The sequence below is a fragment of the Apodemus sylvaticus genome, chromosome 6, assembly GCF_947179515.1.
Source record: "Apodemus sylvaticus chromosome 6, mApoSyl1.1, whole genome shotgun sequence".
Classification (NCBI taxonomy): Eukaryota; Metazoa; Chordata; class Mammalia; order Rodentia; family Muridae; genus Apodemus; species Apodemus sylvaticus.
The window spans coordinates 124785491-124802899 of record NC_067477.1 but is presented as its reverse complement, the minus strand read 5'-3'; the positions used below and the strand labels follow the sequence as shown (position 1 = coordinate 124802899).

Below are 17409 nucleotides of genomic sequence, written 5' to 3'. Positions count from 1 at the left end.
TTTTAATACTTACTTTGAAAAACAGTGTAAAATATCTCAGTAACTTGTTAATTGCATTATGATATTTTAATGCTTTGCTAGTACTTTGTTAAAACTTTTTAAAATTAATTTCTGTATTTTCACTTCTGTATTAGCACAAGAGTATTAATTAGATGCTATATCTGTGCTATTTTGAACATTTCTGCTCAATGTTGTGTTTATGTGATGGTTATATACAGTGTCCAATGATCATTGCATACTTGACACTTTAAATTGATGAGTTTTAAAGCCAGGTGTGATGGCTCATCCCTGTAATAGCAGCGGCATTTGGAAGGCTAAGACAGGATTGCCACGAGTTTGAGGCTAGCCTGGGTAATTAATTAGCTTTACATAATAAATACATCTCAATTAAATTATTATAAAATGTATATACAATATTTAATTTTATAATTTATTATGTATATACTAGAGGCTGGAGAAATGGCCTAGCAATTAAAAGCATTTCTGTTTTTTTGGAAGACCCAAATTCAATGTCCAGAACCTACATCAAGCAGCTTACAACTTCCCGTAACTCCACCTTTGGGAATCCAGTGCCCTCCACTGCTTTCTGTGAGTATCCACACTTAATTCACACTCTCATGTCAAAAAAATAAATCTTTTACATATACATCTAAAATATATGTAGAAATTTTCCTGTTTTATAAAGAGTCTGATTGTAATTATAAGCAGCTGTGGCATATCCCAGTGATAGAATGCTTGCTTAGTGTACACAAGACCCTGGATCTAGTCCCCAGCACTTCAGAAACAAGACAAAATATAGGAAATTTCTTAAGTAAAGTAAGAAATATTTTGTGTATTCTCAGAATGCAGGTTTTTTCTTTGTGGTACTGGGGATTGAACCCAGGACTTTGTACACACTAAGCACATTCTCTGCCTCTGGGCCACACCCTCAGTCCCACAAATACTATTTATAAATTTCTTGTTCAAAGTCAGTTATAAAGACCCTTAGAGCATTAGGTTCCAGAATAGTTTCCCATTTTGCATGTGTGGTTGCTTAGACTGTTAGGAGAGGACAATGGTGATAACAATCCCTGTTGTGCCATCTTTCTCAGGTTGAAGTTCATAACTGTATGACTGGTGATTATTTTTCTTCTCTGGTAGAACCTTCAAGGACTATGAAAGTTAGCTAGTAGTGATGCAGCTTCTAGGTCCATACCAGTGTGCTGTGTTACCCTGCTCTATCACTCCAGCGTGTTGTGTCTTCAGCAGTAGGATCTGACAAGTTCTGGAGGGCAACCTGGAACACTGGCAAAAGCCTGTAATGTTCAGGGAAGGAGTGTCTATGGGACCTCAGTGGCCAGTGACTTTAGAAGTAACTCATACCTGGCATTGGGCTCTTCTTTGCCTCTAGGAGGAGCATTGTTGCCCTGTTATAGCGTAACTGCATTTTAATGCTCTGCGTGTGTTTGTTCATATATATACATATATATGTATATATATGTATACATATATATGTATCCAGTTATTCCTGGAGTAGTTTTCTAACCTTTTTTGTTTCTCGAACATTTTACATTTAAGCAAATGTAGCTGCAGTGAAACTTTAAAAGTATACACATGGAAACCATTCACAGAGGTTTAGCAATTAGCAATTAGAAGGCTAAGCATTTAGAAGGCTAATGAGGATCACAAGTTCAAGGCCATCCCAGGATGCAATAAGACTCTAACTCAAAATATATTTAAGATATTTCCATGAATATAACAATTTAGGATTCTTGATTCAGTATAGTGAATTGTTTTCTCCAACTAAAATGCAATTATGTTTTATCTTAGACTTGGTCTCTTCATTCACTTGTCCTGAGAGTGGTTTCTAGTGGCCCAATGTACCGTGGGTACTTGGAACCCACGCTGTCCCTGGTTGTTACCTTGCTGCTGACAGTTCCACCTTCACACACAGAAGTTCACCAGTGTTTGGGCAGATGCTTGGGGGCCACCATAACTACTGTTGGACCAGAGCTGCAGGGTAAGCAAATTCATCTTCAGTTAAAGGGAGTGCCTGGACAAGTACTGTTCCGCTGGTTTTCTCAATATCACCATTGTGTTGCTTGCAAAGCATTTTAATAATTATCATCTACCATACATTTTGTTTTCCAAAATGTGGCACTCAATGTTTTATATGTGCCATTTTTAAAATAATATGGATGTGATGGTTCCTATGTGCTTGGCCCAGGCAGTGGCACTATTAGTAGGTGTAGCATTGTTGGAGGGAGTCTGTCATAGTCCAATGGGCTTAAATTCCCTCAACCTAGCTGCCTGGGAGTGAGTCTTCTGCTAGCAGCCTTCAGATAAAGATGTAGAACTTTCAACTCCTCCTGTACCATGCCTGCCTGGATGCTGCCATTTTCCCACCTTGATGATACTGAACTTGTAAGTCAGACCCAATTAAATGTTGTGCCTTATAAGACTTGCCACAAGGTCATGGTGTCTGTTCACAGCAGTAAAACCCTAATTAAGACAGCAGGCAAACCAGAGCAGGTGTCAGGGTTTTACTGGCAGTTGTAGAGGGCTTAGACCTCTCTATGTAGAGCAGGCTGTCCTTGAATTTGCAGTCTCTGGATTGCTTGGATTAAAGGTATGCATCACCACTCCTGGGTAAAGCATTTTTAAAAGTCTTGAACAGAGAAAACATTTTAAATGAAAGTCTACTTGGACATCTCCTCCACCCCTCCCCCCACAAAAAATGGAAAGGAAGTTCTTTTAGTCTGGGATGCCAAATACTGCCTCCATGAGCTTACTCTTTGATTTTACCACCCCTAACGGTGTGTTACCTGTCACTGAGGCAGCTAGTTCAGAGGAAAGGTTCATAGAAGGTTGACTGCTGCTGTACTTGGAACTGGATCTTCCTGATGGTGACTTCAACCTGAATTCAGTGAGTCATGACTGGACCCTGAATGCATACACTCAGAATTCCTGCTTCCCTTTCTGTTTATTTTATGTCTTGAGGAGGTCAACTTCAGGTCTCTGAAGAAGGAAATTGAAGAAGGCCTCAAAAAATGGAAAAATCTTCCATGCTCTTGGATTGCCATGATTAATATAGTAAACATGGCCATCTTTCCAAAAGCAATACACAGAATCAATGCAATCTCCATCAAAACCCCAACTCAGTCCTTTATAGAGTTAGAAAGAGCAATTCTCAAATTTATCTGTAATAACAAAAAACCCAGGATAGCTAAAACTATTCTCAACAATAAAAGAACTTCTGGGGGAATCAGAATCCCTTACCTCAAGCAGTACTACAGAGCAGTAGTGTTAAAATATGCATGGTATTGATACGGTGACAGTCAGGTAGATCAATGGAATAGAACTGAAGACCCAGAAATGAACCCCCACAGCTATGGTCACTTGATCTTTGACAAAGGAGCTAACGCCATCCAGTGGAATAAAGATAGCCTTTTCATCAAATGGTGCTGGTTCAACTGGAGGTCAGCATGCAGAAGAATGCAAATCGATCCATTCTTATCTCCTTGTACTAAGCTCAAGTCCAAGTGGATCAAGGACCTCCACATAAAACCAGACTCACTGAAACTAATAGAACAGAAACTGGGGAAGACCCTTGAGGACATGGGCCAAGGATAAAATATCCTGAACAGATCACCAATAGCTTATGCTCTAAGATCAAGAATTGACCAAATGGACCTCATAAAATTGCAAAGTTTCTGTAAGGCAAAGGACACTGTCAATCGGACAAAACGGCAACCAAAAAATTGGGAAATATTTTCAGAAACCTTACATACGACAGAGGGCTAATATCCAATATTTAAAAAAAAGTAAAGAAGTTAGGCTTCAGAGAGCCAAATAACCCTATTAAAATATTGGGTACAGAGCTAAACAAAGAGTTTTCACCTGAAGGATTTAGAATGGCTGAGAAGCAATCTGGAAATCAGTCTGGCGGTTCCTCCGAAAACTGGGCACCTCACTTCCAGAAGATCCTGCTATACCACTCCTGGGCATATACCCAGAGGATTCCCCACCATGTAATAAGGATACATGCTCTACTATGTTCATCACAGCCCTATTTGTAATTGCCAGATGCTGGAAAGAACCCAGGTATCCCTCAACAGAAGAGTGGATGCAAAAAATGTGGTATATCTACACAATGGAGTACTATTCAGCCATTAGAAATAATGAATTCATGAAATTCTTAGGCAAATGGATGGAACTAGAGAACATCATACTAAGTGAGGTAACCTAGACTCAAAAGGTGAATCATGATATGCACTCACTAATAAGTGGATATTAACCTAGAAACCTGGAATACCCAAAACATAATCTAAACATCAAATGAGGTACAAGAAGAAAGGAAGAGTGGCCCCTTGTTTTGGAAAGACTCAGTGAAGCAGTATTCAGCAAAACCAGAACGGGGAAGTGGGAAGGGGTGGGTGGGAGGACAGGAGGAGAGAAGGGGGCTTACGGAACTTTCTGAGAGTGGGGGAGGCTAGGAAAGGGGAAATCATTTGAAATGTAAATAAAAAATATATCGAATAAAAAAATAATGTAAAAAAAAAAAAAGAAATTTTCAACATCATTAGTCATTAGGGAAATGCAAATCAAAACAAGCCTGAGATTTCAACTCACACCAGTCAGAATGGCTTAGATTAAAAACTCAGTAGACAGCAGGCATTGGTGAGGATGTGGAGAAAGAGGAATACTCCTCCACTACTGTTGGGATTGCAAGAAGATTCAACCACTCTGGAAATCAGTCTGGTAGTTTCTCAGAAAACTGGGCATGACCCTTCAAGGGGACCCTGATATACCATTTCTGGGCATATACACAGAGGTTTCCTCAGCGTGTCATAAGGATACATGCTATATGTTCATAGCAGCTCTATTTATAATAGCCAGAAACTTGAAAGTACCCAGATATCTCTCAACAGAGCAATGGATATAGAACATGTGATATATTTACACAATGGAATTATACTCAGCAATTAAAAACAATGAATTCATGAAATTCTTAGGCAAATAGTTGGAACTGGAAAATAGGATCCTAAGTGAGGTAACCCAATCACAAAAGAACACACATGGAATAATGTGTCACTAATAAGTGGATATTAGCCCAGAAGCTCTGAATCCCAAGACACAATTCACATATCAAATGATTTCCAAGAAGAAGGAAGGAGAGGGCCCTGGTCCTGGAAAGGCTTGATGCAACAATGTAGGAGATTACCAGGACAGAGAAGTGCGAGGGGGTTGACTGGTGAATAGTGGGAGGGAAGAGGGCTTATAAGAGTTATGGGGAGGGAGGAACCGGGAAAGGGGAAATCATTAGGAATGTAAACAAAGAATGTAGAAAAATAAAAAAATATGTAATATAATTTCCTTCATTTCCTCTATAAGGTTTTATAATTAGACAAACAGTATTTAAAGTTGTCATAATGAAAGTGGAGTTGTGTTTGTTGAGTAGAGAACCACAGAATGAGAAATCCTATGGTTCTTTAGCCAAAAGACTGGTGGTTATAAAGGATAATATGATTTTTTTTAAAGTAATTCATTTCTAAGACCTAAATTTTTACCTTGCAAATACAGTTGTGTTTCAAAATCATATTTGTGGACTATATGGGTGGTTTTTTAAAAAAAAACAATCTGAATAATGATTTGAAGAAGGGTTTAGCTGGAAGATGACTACTTTCTGAGAGTCTTTTTGTGACACTAATAGCATAGTTACATTTAATGTTATCTTTTATTTTCCTGTTAGGAAATGCAGCCACCATTTCCACCATCCGATCCTCTTGCTTGGTGGATTGTGCCATCACCCAGGACCACTCTGATTCTCTGCTTCAGGCAGCTGCCATCTCTTGCCTTCAAGAGCTTCACATGTTTGCCCCACGACACGTCAATCTGTCCAGCCTTGTTCCAAGCCTTTGTGTGAGTATACAGTCATTCACCATTTTCTATCAAGAGCTTTAAATTGTCTTTGTCCAAAGACCAAACTGGACTAAAACACAAACATACTGGCTGGATTATATGTTTTAGTGTTTAAGTTTCAATAGTTATCTTCTTTTCTTTTATTTACTTTTGTTTTAAATTTTAAGAAATATTTTGATGAACTGCTTATTTCCTAGCTAAGAACTTGCAGTCTGTGGTCCCATTCTCTTAGAACTGTATTTCTTAGCACTTGATTGATGGCTTCTGAGATCTGCTGATGTCATTGCAATGTTCAATGTGTCCATTCAGCAAATATTTATGGATTGCCTGTTAGATGTAAGGTACAAGGCAGACTACTGCAGACAGTTATATAAATAAGACAAGATTAGCCTTTGTCATGAGGCTTAAGCTAAGGAGACAGTTAACAATAGCTATTTACAAAGAAGGTAAGAGCTAGGGAGGCTGTAGAACATTGGTAAAAGGTTGAGGATATTGCTCGTGATAAAGCACTTGTGTAGCGTTTAGAAGGCCCTGGCTTTGTTTCTCAACAAACAGAAAACAGAAAAGAAAAGGCATACACTTCCCATAAGGAGTATATAACACAGGGCCTATCATAAGCCAGACATTGAGAAATTAGTTTCCTGAAAAATAGTACTTAAGATGTGTTATGTAGAATAGGATTTACTGTGCAGACCAGCACAGTACCAGAGTATTCATTGGGAAAAGTAGGACGGCCTCTATATGAGAAGTATGATGTGCTTAAAGGTGTGGTTAAACCTGGAAGAGGTGAAAGTATGGACCGTGGAAAGCAAGGTGGGAAAGCAAGGATAGCTAGCCAGGGGCCAGATCATGCAGATGTTCATAGATAGTAAAACCTTGGAGTTAATTCTGTAACAAGGAACTTGAAAGGCAGGTGACATGATTAGATCTGTACTTTCTCCATTCTGTCCTCGATGCATAATGGAGACTGGATTCTTCTTTACAGTAAGCTAAGAATCTTGGTATTGTAGGAGAATGATGATAACAGTTGTTTTAGGTTGTTTGCAATTAGAATAAGGGGGAAAAGGATGGTTTTAAATGACATTTAGGAGGAAGAATTGACAGAATGAGTTGATTAGTTGGCCCTGAAGGAAAAGCAAGAAGCTGTTTTAGGTTCTGTCCTGAGCATGGTGATGGAATTTCCTGTGATTGGCATTGTTGGGCAGGGTTGGGAGGAGTGGAATACCATTATTTGGTTATAGGTGTGTGACTGATTACATGAGCCTGGAGCTCAGTTAAAAAATGAGTGGATTAAGTTAGGGGGTGGTAACTCATGTCTTTGATCCCAGCACTTGGAAGGCAGAGGGCAGGCAGATCTCTGTGAGTTCTAGGCCAGCCTGGTCTACAGTGAGTTCCAGGACAGCTGTAGCTACAGAGAGAAACTTTTTGTCATAAATCAAACCAAGCAAACATACAAAAGACTGGATTGGAGAAATTGGTTTGGTACTGTAAGTCGTTTAGATGACCAATGGGAGTAGATGAGATCAGAGAGAGTGCTGAGTGAGAAACCCACCATGGTAGATTTATAAAATAAAAGAAGACTCTCAGTGAACTGAGAGGAAGTGGGAAGGGGAACAGGAGGATAGCAGTGATATAAGAAAGACTGAAGGAAAGTAGAGGGTGTATTCACACAAGCCAAACGCAGTAGAGGAGCAGGTAGCTGTATCAAATACTGACAAGGCCTGAGGAGAGCTGCAATATGCCCTTTGACCTTTGTCACATGATTGTTCATAGTAAGAACTTGCTGGAAGAATGATGGCAGTAAGAGTCAAAGTGATTGGTTTAGAGATGGAGCACAAGTAGAAAGTCTGCATAGACGTTTTCAATGTTGGAGCTGGAACAATGGCTCAGTGGTTAAGACCATCAGCTGCTCTTCAGAGGACCCAGGTTCAATTTCCAGCACTCATGTGATGGCTAACAATTGTCTGTAACTCCAGGTCCAGGAGACCCAACATCCTTTGTGAACTCCTCAATTACTGGCTGCACATGGTACACAGAACTAAATGTAGTCAGAACACCCCTACACATAAAATAAAAATAACAAATAAAATGTTACCCTTGAGCCATTTGAACTGTATTTCCAAAGGATAAGAACGTTGTCTTATGTAACCATAGAACAGTTATTATTTGCTTTTAGTTCAGTATTGACTCCTTGCTTTTATTAAGTCTGTCACACCTTTAGTCATTGAACAGAACTTTTGACTGTCTGTAGACACTACTGTGCAAACAATGGAGTGACTATTGGTAGAAATCTCAACATAGCAGTAGACTTCTTGCAACGTCTTTATTCAGCCTACATACATTACACCTCATCATCTCTCTGATATGATTCTGGCCTGCATGACTGATGCTGGCTTCCTTAAAACTAAAGCTTGTTTGTATTCCTTTACTTATTGATATGGTGATAATAGGAAAGCTTACTAACATCATAATCTTACCTTTATTGTGTGTACAGTGAGAGTGAATACATGTGTCAAAGAGAGAGAGTTGTATACACACATAAATGATTGAATGGGGTCAGAAGACAGTCTTCGAGAGTCAGTTCTCTCTTCCCCCCCCCCCCCCCCGTGGTTCTCAGCCATTGAACTCAGAGTGTCCACCTCGATTGTCAGCTGCTTTTACCCATTCCTAAAAGGCAATACTTTTGAGGTGAGATGGTTTTGAGGTGTTTTTGTGCCTCTTAATTTTTATTATTCCTCAGTTAGCTAAAGAAATTGATCCACTTACATGGGATTTACCCAAGAAATACATAAATGCGATTAGAAATATGTTCAGAAATACATATAGGGGTGTGGAAGAAACACAAAACACAACAGTCTGCACATATCTTTGATTACATATGACTGTATCAGAAAATCCCATTTACTGTTAAACAGAAGCAAAAACAAAGGAAACAAGCTTGTCCTTTGGGCATTCTTCCCATATAGATTTGATATTGATAACTTCCTAAAAAGCAAAGTTATGTTTAATCTTACTATAAAAGAAGTGGATAAGGAGGAGGTGATAAAGAAGAAAGGGACATAGATGTGTATTTGGTGTTTTCTTTTTTTTAAGATTTATTTATTTATTATATGTAAGTACTCTGTAGCTGTCTTCAGATACCCCAGAAAGAACATCATACTCATTACAGATTAGCTACTATGTGGTTGCTGGGATTTGACCTCAGGACCTTTGGAAGAGTAGTCAGTGCTCTTAACCACTGAGCCATCTCACTAGTCCTTGTGTATTTGGTGTTTTATCCTCCAGTGACTCAACAGGCTTTCTGTTTACTAGTTGTTTCTAAAATAAAAATTTGCTCATTTTTCTAGGTGGGAGCTGCCCTAAGACCAGCCTTTTCACAAGATACGCCATCAGACATAATAGCAAAAGCTTGTCAGGTAAGAAGAAAGCAGGCTTTCTATAGCTGCCTTCTGTAAATTCCTAGAAGTCTTAGATTTTACTTAAAGGGAGAAAAATCAAATAGTTGCAAACACTATTGAAATACAGTAGTGTTCATTCCTTTTTTATAAATTTTCAAATAAAATCATTCATTCATTCATCCATCTGTTCATTCATTCAGTTGTCTGATCTGTGTGAGGCACTGCGCTCATATGTAGGGCAGGACAACTCCTAGGTGTCAGCCGTCTCCTCCACTGTGTGATTCCCACACAGGTCACCATTCTGACCGAGGGCGGGCACCTGCCAGCTGAGCCATCTCGCTGCCCCTCCTCGTCTTGTCTCCTATTTTATTCTATAGGAAATGTAAAATAGTAGGCGTTAATCACACTCCTTTTTTGTCATAGCTCAGGATTCGACTTTGGATCCTCAGCTACTATATTATGTCCAAGTGAACAGACCTGTAAACATTCTAAGGGGGGCCAAAATAAACATAAAATATAAAATTTGTGATAACAAAGGAGTGTAGCAACAGTTAGGGCACTAGACATTATTGACCATAGGTTATGAGAATTCCTGGATTCCTGGAAAGAGCTGCACATTATGGAAGTGGCATTGTACCAGCAGTCCATGAGAGGTGGTCTCGAATTGTCCCATCTGCAGGGAGAGAGCCACCCAAGCACACGTGTCCTACCCCTGTGCTAAGGGCCTTCCTCTCCCATGTCTCCCCGAGGAAGGATTCCTGCACTGAGTTCCAATCTTTTCAAAAATGGCATTCTTTGTGTGCACAGCATTGAACAGAGCTGTCTCCTCCGCAGTCTGCTGGAGAGCAGAGCCATGGCCCTCATCTTTGCTTGGGATCCATAGGCACACTGCCTGTGACTGCCCTCAGCAGTGCCCAGCATGAAGTTCTTTATTCTTGTGGTTGAATGGTTAACTCCATGTCATTGAGTTGGTGTCTCTGGTACTTCTTGCTCTTTAGGGGAATTAAGTCCTTCCACACACAGTACGGCACAGAGAGAAGAGGATCATTGCTGTAAGGGGTAGATCTTTCCTTTGTGGTTGAAGTGTTGGGGTGAAAGTCAATCCTTTGGGACACTCAGAAACAAGTATTGAAAGTAGTCATGTGCAATTTTCTGTTTGATGATGGCGTTGTGAGCACAGCACAGCACAGCACTCGGTCCTCCCACAAAGGTGCTGAGTGCTGGAATAGTGAAAGCCCCTAGAATTTCGTCTCCCAGGGAGCAGTGTGAAGGCTCCTAGTGTTGAGTTCCCTGTAACTTGCTTGTTGGTGGCACAAGTTGCTTTTTCTATAATGGTTATTGTTTCCTGGTAGCAGATTCAAATGTCTGGCCTCCTTTCCACTTGCACAAGGAAACTTAGTGTGGAACTGGTGAGACAGTGAGTTGCACATTCTTTTACTTTATAAAGGAAGAAGCAGCTTAGAAGGTTTTTGTTTGTTGGTGAGAATAACTTCACTTCAGAGGCTTCTAATCAGGGTAATCTATCTGTAGGCAGACCTGAGAAAGCTTCACCTGTAGGACACCCAGCTGTTTCTGTGAGGCTGAAAAACAGTCAGTTAAAGCCAGAGCAGAGTCACAGACACAGTGTACCTTAAATATTTCACTTGAGCCTAAAGTGCAAAATATGTACACTTGCTTGCTTGGTGTAGGGCCAAGGTCTTTTCTCTGAATCTGGTTTTGTTGACTCTTCAGTGCATTGTCTTTCTTTACACACAAATCCATAAAGCATTACTTGCATTTTCCAGGTATAAAATCCTCTTAAAAACCCACTTACATTTTTATTTCTGTATGTGTGTGTGTATATGCTCGCATACATGTGGGTGGCCACAGATGCTAAAAGAGGGTATCATTTCTCCTGGAGCTATACTAGAGTTCTGGGCAGTTGAGAGCTGCCTGACAGTGCTGCTGAGAACCAAACTCTGGGCTTCTTCAAGAGAGCAAGGGCTCCTAAGCACTGAGCCATCCCTTCAGCCCCTAGATGAATGGTTCTCAGCCTCCCTAACACTGTGGCCCTTTAATACAGTTCCTCATGTTGTGGTGACCCCAACCATAACATTATTTTCAGAGCTACTTCCTAACTAATTTTGCTGGTATGAGTCATAATGGAAAATATTTTTGGAGATAGAGGACTGTCAAAGTGGATGTGACCCACAGGTTGAGAACAGCTGCCCTAGACTCCTTAAAGGAGAGGAAGTAGTTAGGTGTTTTGCAAAGAAAGTTTAGAGCCACATTTCTGGTGTTCATGAAATTCCCTGACTTTTAGTTACATTTCAACCAAATTGCACAAACGTCCTGTATCTCCAGGATGTTTAGTTCTGTAGGAATCAACTCCTTTATTTCTTCTGACACTCTTATATTGCATGTCACTTTGAAGTTGGTATTTGCAGAACTATTTTGGTGGAGGAATTTAACTTGCCTGAAGTATGCCTTTAATAGCAATGTTTTTAAGTGCTCTTATTTTTATTAAACATAGTTTTCGGTTTTTCAAAATAAGATTTTAAGCAAATAAAGTTGTTGATGTAAGTATTTGGTCAGTTTTTAAGGTTTTAAATCTTAAAAGACCATTAGCCATCCATGATTTGAAACCCAAATACTCCAGAAACCTAGAATGGTTTTATAATCTTTTTGGTAGCAAAACCTGAGCTTACAACACTTATTTGCCCCTGAAGCTGGATGAGGTTTTAGTCTTCATTTGTCTCTGAGTGATTTCTAATGTGTTCTGTATTACAATGTCCATGTGTCCACAGTGTGTTTCACCCCCGACCCTTCCCACTGTGTTCCTCAAGTGGTTCCTTTGTCCATTTTACCCAGATGTCGTGGGCGTGAGCAGAGTTGCCAAAGCTGGCACTGCCCAGGCCTCTTCCTGGTTGGCATCCTTCTGTTGACTTCAGTGTCTGTCCTCAGTGCGTTTCCTTTATTTCCCTGGGTTTCCAATTATTTTTCTTGCTCTACTTACCCCTTCAATATACCTACTTCTTCTGTTGTTTTGGTAGAGGACTTTAAGATATTCTCTTCCTGAACAAATCTGCCTCCTAATCTTACTTTAGTTATTGCCTTCGTGTGGAAGTTTCTGGTCTTATGTGGTTACCTTCCACTTGCTCCTGGTGTCTAGAACAGAGTTTCCAGCTGTCTTGTGGATCTTTTAGTGTTACGTACAACTCACACGTGAAAGTGTTTGGAATCAAACTTATGCTGACTTGTCTCTGCTGAACTTTTCCTAGGTTTTAGCAGTACTCCTGATGGTGGTGCCACCTTCCTTCTGTTCTTCAAGGTTGGAACTCTGACTCCCCATCCCAAGTCTCAGTGTCCATGCCCGCCATACATGGTGTTTCACTCTGCAGTCTTGGAGTCCTGTCTCCAAGGTTACCTTGGCTATTATTCCCAGGTCCATCCACGTCATGCCTGTCTCCTGCAGTGCTGTAGAGACATGGAACTGAATGTGCTATTTATTGTCCTGTATACCTTTTTTTAAAGTATAAATCTAATGGCAAGGATCTTTGGCAACTCAGTACCATCATCTAATTTAGTCATGGGATTCCTCAGTTTCATCCTGTCTGACCTCAGCTTTCACGGTCTTCACTTCTTCCTCACCTCACACCCTGGTGTCTTTATAATCAAGCTCTCCTGATGTCTGAGACTCTCCTCTCCTTCCTAGATATAAGTGCGTTTATAAACTCTGTACTTATAACTTTGACTTTTCTTTTTCCCTGTTACAAAAGGTTTTCATGATAACTAATTTGATAGTTTGATAGTAAATAGAGAATTGTTGAAGAAGTTTGCAAGTAGAAAACCACTTATTTGAAATTTTTCATTAAATAGTGGAAACATAGAATCTGGACATGGTGGCACAAACTTGTAATTCCTGCACTTAGGAGATGAGTTCAGAGCCACCCTGTAGTGCATGGCAAAGGCCTGTCTCAGACAGAGTGGAAATTCAGTGCTGCTCTGTTTTCTGCAGGGGGATGGAATGAACCCTTTTATTCTCTGTGCAGGGATATGAGGAAACTCATCCCACTCTCTTCTGTTCAGTTACTCTGTACACTGTAACTTCCGCTGTTCCTACCCAGGTGTGCAGCACATGGATTGGAAGTGGCGTTGTCAGTGATCTCAATGATTTATGTCAGGTGCATAATCTACTTGTTTCCTCTCTGGACAAAGTTCAGGCTGGCAAGGGATCTTCTAGTCAAGTGTACCGAGAGAGTGCCACCACCATGGAGAAGCTGGCTGTTCTTTTTTTTTTTTTTTAATTTTTTTTATTCGATATAGTTTATTTACATTTCAAATGATTTCCCCTTTTCTAGCCCCTCCACTCCCCGAAAGTCCCGTAAGCCCCCTTCTCTTCCCCTGTCCTCCCTCCCACCCCTTCTCACTTCCCCGTTCTGGTTTTGCCGAATACTGTTTCACTGAGTCTTTCCAGAACCAGGGGCCACTCCTCCTTTCTTCTTGTATCTCGTTTGATGTGTTGATTATGTTTTGGGTATTCCAGTTTTCTAGGTTAATAACCACTTATTAGTGAGTGCATACCATGATTCACCTTTTGAGTCTGGGTTACCTCACTTAGTATGATGTTCTCTAGCTCCATCCATTTGCCTAAGAATTTCATGAATTCATTGTTTCTAATGGCTGAATAGTACTCCATTGTGTAGATATACCACATTTTTTGCATCCACTCTTCTGTTGAGGGATACCTGGGTTCTTTCCAGCATCTGGCAATTATAAATAGGGAAGCTGGCTGTTCTTAAGACATGGGCAGAGGTAAACATGGCCTCCCACAGCTCACCATTCCTCCATCTGAGCCCACTGGAGGACCCTGTGTGTGCTAAAACTGGCCCTGCATGGAAAGCCTTTCCAACCTTTGTCAGTCAGTCTTTGGCAAACTTTTATCTCATTTTGTATGGTGGCATCCACCTGTAATCACAGTGCTCGGGGCGGGGTCTGCAGCAGGAGATTGCCATGTCAGGCCCACTCTTGTGCTTCACAGCAATTTCTAAGCCAGTCAAAGCTACAAACCAAGACCTGCCTGAAAAACAGAACACAAATTCTCTGTATTGTAGAAGAGTTATTATTACTTTCAAAGGCCAGAAAAGGGATCTTCTGGAACTGTATTTTTGGGTGGTTGTGAGGCATCATGTGGTGCTGGGACCCAAACTCAGGTCCTTTAGCTTCTGAGCATCTCTGCAGCCCCTCAGCCATTCCTCTCTGTTCCTGTGGTTCTGGTGGTTAGGACCACTGAACAGCAATGCTGCCTCAGCATGTGTAATAGTCAGTTGAGATAAAGGATACTGGGCTTCAGGCTAGGGACTTAGACACATTCCTCCAGAGAAAGAAATTATGGTGTATCGATGAAGTACCATAAGAATTAATTTTCTCTCCAGGTTTTAGACTATAGATCCAGCTATCTTGCAAATAAAATATCCCTGGGATCCTGCACTTCACTCTGTTATTTTGGCAAAATAATGATTTTTGCTTATTTTAGTAAAATGTTTGCTTTTATTTATTAAATTTAGTCTTTTAAAATTAATGCAAACATGGAAAAGTTACTATTTAGTGGATTTTATTTTTTATTTTTATGAAAATAAGCCCCTAACAATTGTTCTTCAATCTCAGCTCTTCTTTAACTAGTTGTCCCAGGTGTGTGTAGCAGTGTGTGTTCTGATGACCATGAAGATCCTTTTTATAGTGTGCATTAATTCTTTTGTAGTCGGGGGTAATGTGTTTTATTGTTTGCCAATTTGTACCTCAGGCTTAGTTTTTCTTGCTGACTAGGAGATGTTAAACCACTTCTTTTATCACTTTATCACTGTTTTTTTTTTAATATCGCCTTCATTTATATTGCCAATGGTAAAATCTTTTCCCATTCCCCCCTCCCCAAAGACCCCCAACCCCTCCTTCCCCCCCATATATGCCCCTCCACCCAACCCACTCTTACCTTCTCCCCCTCCCCCCTGCTTGGTTTCCCGTTCTTCGGGCCTCTATTGAGCCTTTAACTGACCAAGGACTACTCCTCCCACTGATGCCCAATTTGGCCTTCCTCTGCCACATTTTTGGCTGGAACCATGTGTATCCCTTGGTTGATGGTTCAGTCCCTGGGAGTCTTGGGGCATCTGGGTGGCCGAAGTCATTGTTCTTCACATGGGTCTATAAACCCTTCTGCCCCTCCGGACCACCCTCCAGCTCCTCCTTTGGAGACCCCACGCTCAGTCCAATAGTTGGTTGCTAGTTTCTGCTTCTGTATTTGTAAGGCTCTGGCAAGGCTACTGCCCACCACCTAGTGTCCTGGAGCCGCTCTGCTCTGGGACTCACTACCCAGCAACCTCCAGATCGCCACCCCCCCTTCCACCTCTTCTACCCTTCCCCTTTTACCTTCTACCCTTTCCATTGGATGTGGTAGACCTGTGCCACATCTGGCACAGAGAGGGTCCTACTTCCTGATTCTCTCTAGAGAACTGACAGGAGCAGGGCATTCAAGAATTGGCAGGAGCAGGTCATTTGAGATCTGGCAGCAGCAGGGCATTTAAACAGGTAGAAGCAGGGCATTCAAAAACCAGCATCAACAGGGCATTCAAGATCTGTTATCAGCAGATGATTTGAGAGCGAGCAGCCTACAGGGCATTCGACTCTTGCCAAGTCTGCCAGACAGGAGACCCCATCACCTGATACTTCCTGGAGAACCAGGTTTTTGCAGGGCATCGGACATAAAGAGAAGCCCAGGAGTACAGAAACACAGGCCTGCAGGTCAGAGAAAATAGAGACAGCAAGACCAGCTAACACCAGAGATAGCGAGATGGCCAAAGGCGAATGCAAGATCATTATCAACAGAAGCAAAGACAACATGGCACCATCAGAACCCAGTTCTCCCACAACAGCAAATCCTGCATATTCCATCACATCAGAAAAGCAATAACTAGATTTAAAATCATATCTCATATCGCTGATGGAGGACTTCAAGAAGGATATAAATAACTCCCTTAAAGAAATACAAGAGAACTTAAGTCAACAGGTAGAAGCACAAAAATCCCTTAAAGAATATGGATCAAAAGGTAGAAGCCGTTAAAGAAGAAACACAAAAATCTCTTAAAGAAATACAGGAGAACATGGGTCAACAGATTGAAGCCCTTAAAGAGGCAATCCAAAAATCCCATAGGGAATTATGGGAGAACATGGGTCAACATGCAGAAACCCTTAAAGAGGAATCACAAAAATCCCTAAAAGAAACAAAGGAGAACATGGGTCAACAGGTAGAAGGCCTTAAAGAGAAAACACAAAAATTCCTTAAAGAATTTCTGGAAAAAAACAAACAGGTGAAGGAACTGAAATAAACAAAACTATGCAGGATCTAAAACTATAAATAGAATCAATAAATTGCAAAGTTAGACATCTCTGAAGATAGAAAACCTTGGAAAGAATTCAGGAGTCATAGATGCAAGCATCAACAACAGAATACAAGAGATAGAAGAAAGAATATCGGATGCTGAAGATTCCATAGAAAACATTGACTCAACAGTCAAAGAAAATGCAAAATGCAAAAAGCTTGTAACCCAAAACATCCAGGAAATCCAGGACACAATAAGAAGACCAAACCTAAGGATTACAGGAATACAACAAAGCGAGGATTTACATGTTTTTTTTTAATTTATTGATATATTTATTTACATTTCAAATGATTTCCCCTTTTCTGGACCCCCACTCCCCGAAAGTCCCATCAGTCCCCTTCGCTCCCCCTGTTTTCACACCCAACCATTCCCACTTCCCTGTTCTGATTTTGCTCTATACTGCTTCATTGAGTCTTTTCAGAACAAGGGGCCACTCCCCTGTTCTTCTTGTACCTCATTTGATGTGTGGATTATGTTTTGTTGTATTCCAGTTTTCTAGGTTAATATCCACTTATTGGTGAGTGCATACCATGATTCATCTTTTGAGTCTGGGTTACCTCACTTAGTATGATGTTCTCCACCTCTATCCATTTGCCTAATAATTTCATGAATTCATTGTTTCTAATGGCTGAATAGTACTCCATTGTGTAGATATACCACTTTTTTTGCATCCACTCTTCTGTTGAGGGATACCTGGG

General features: G+C 40.7%; 1 protein-coding gene across 1 annotated transcript in view; it reads left to right on the top strand.

Moving 5' to 3' along the window:
- LOC127687990 (HEAT repeat-containing protein 5B-like) overlaps positions 1-17409 on the top strand; it is a 165640-nt gene that overhangs the window by 10805 nt on the left and 137426 nt on the right. Inside the window, 4 exon segments of the mRNA XM_052186752.1 lie at positions 499-588; positions 1810-1999; positions 5732-5901; positions 9249-9317. Coding sequence (XP_052042712.1) covers positions 499-588; positions 1810-1999; positions 5732-5901; positions 9249-9317 — 519 coding nt within the window.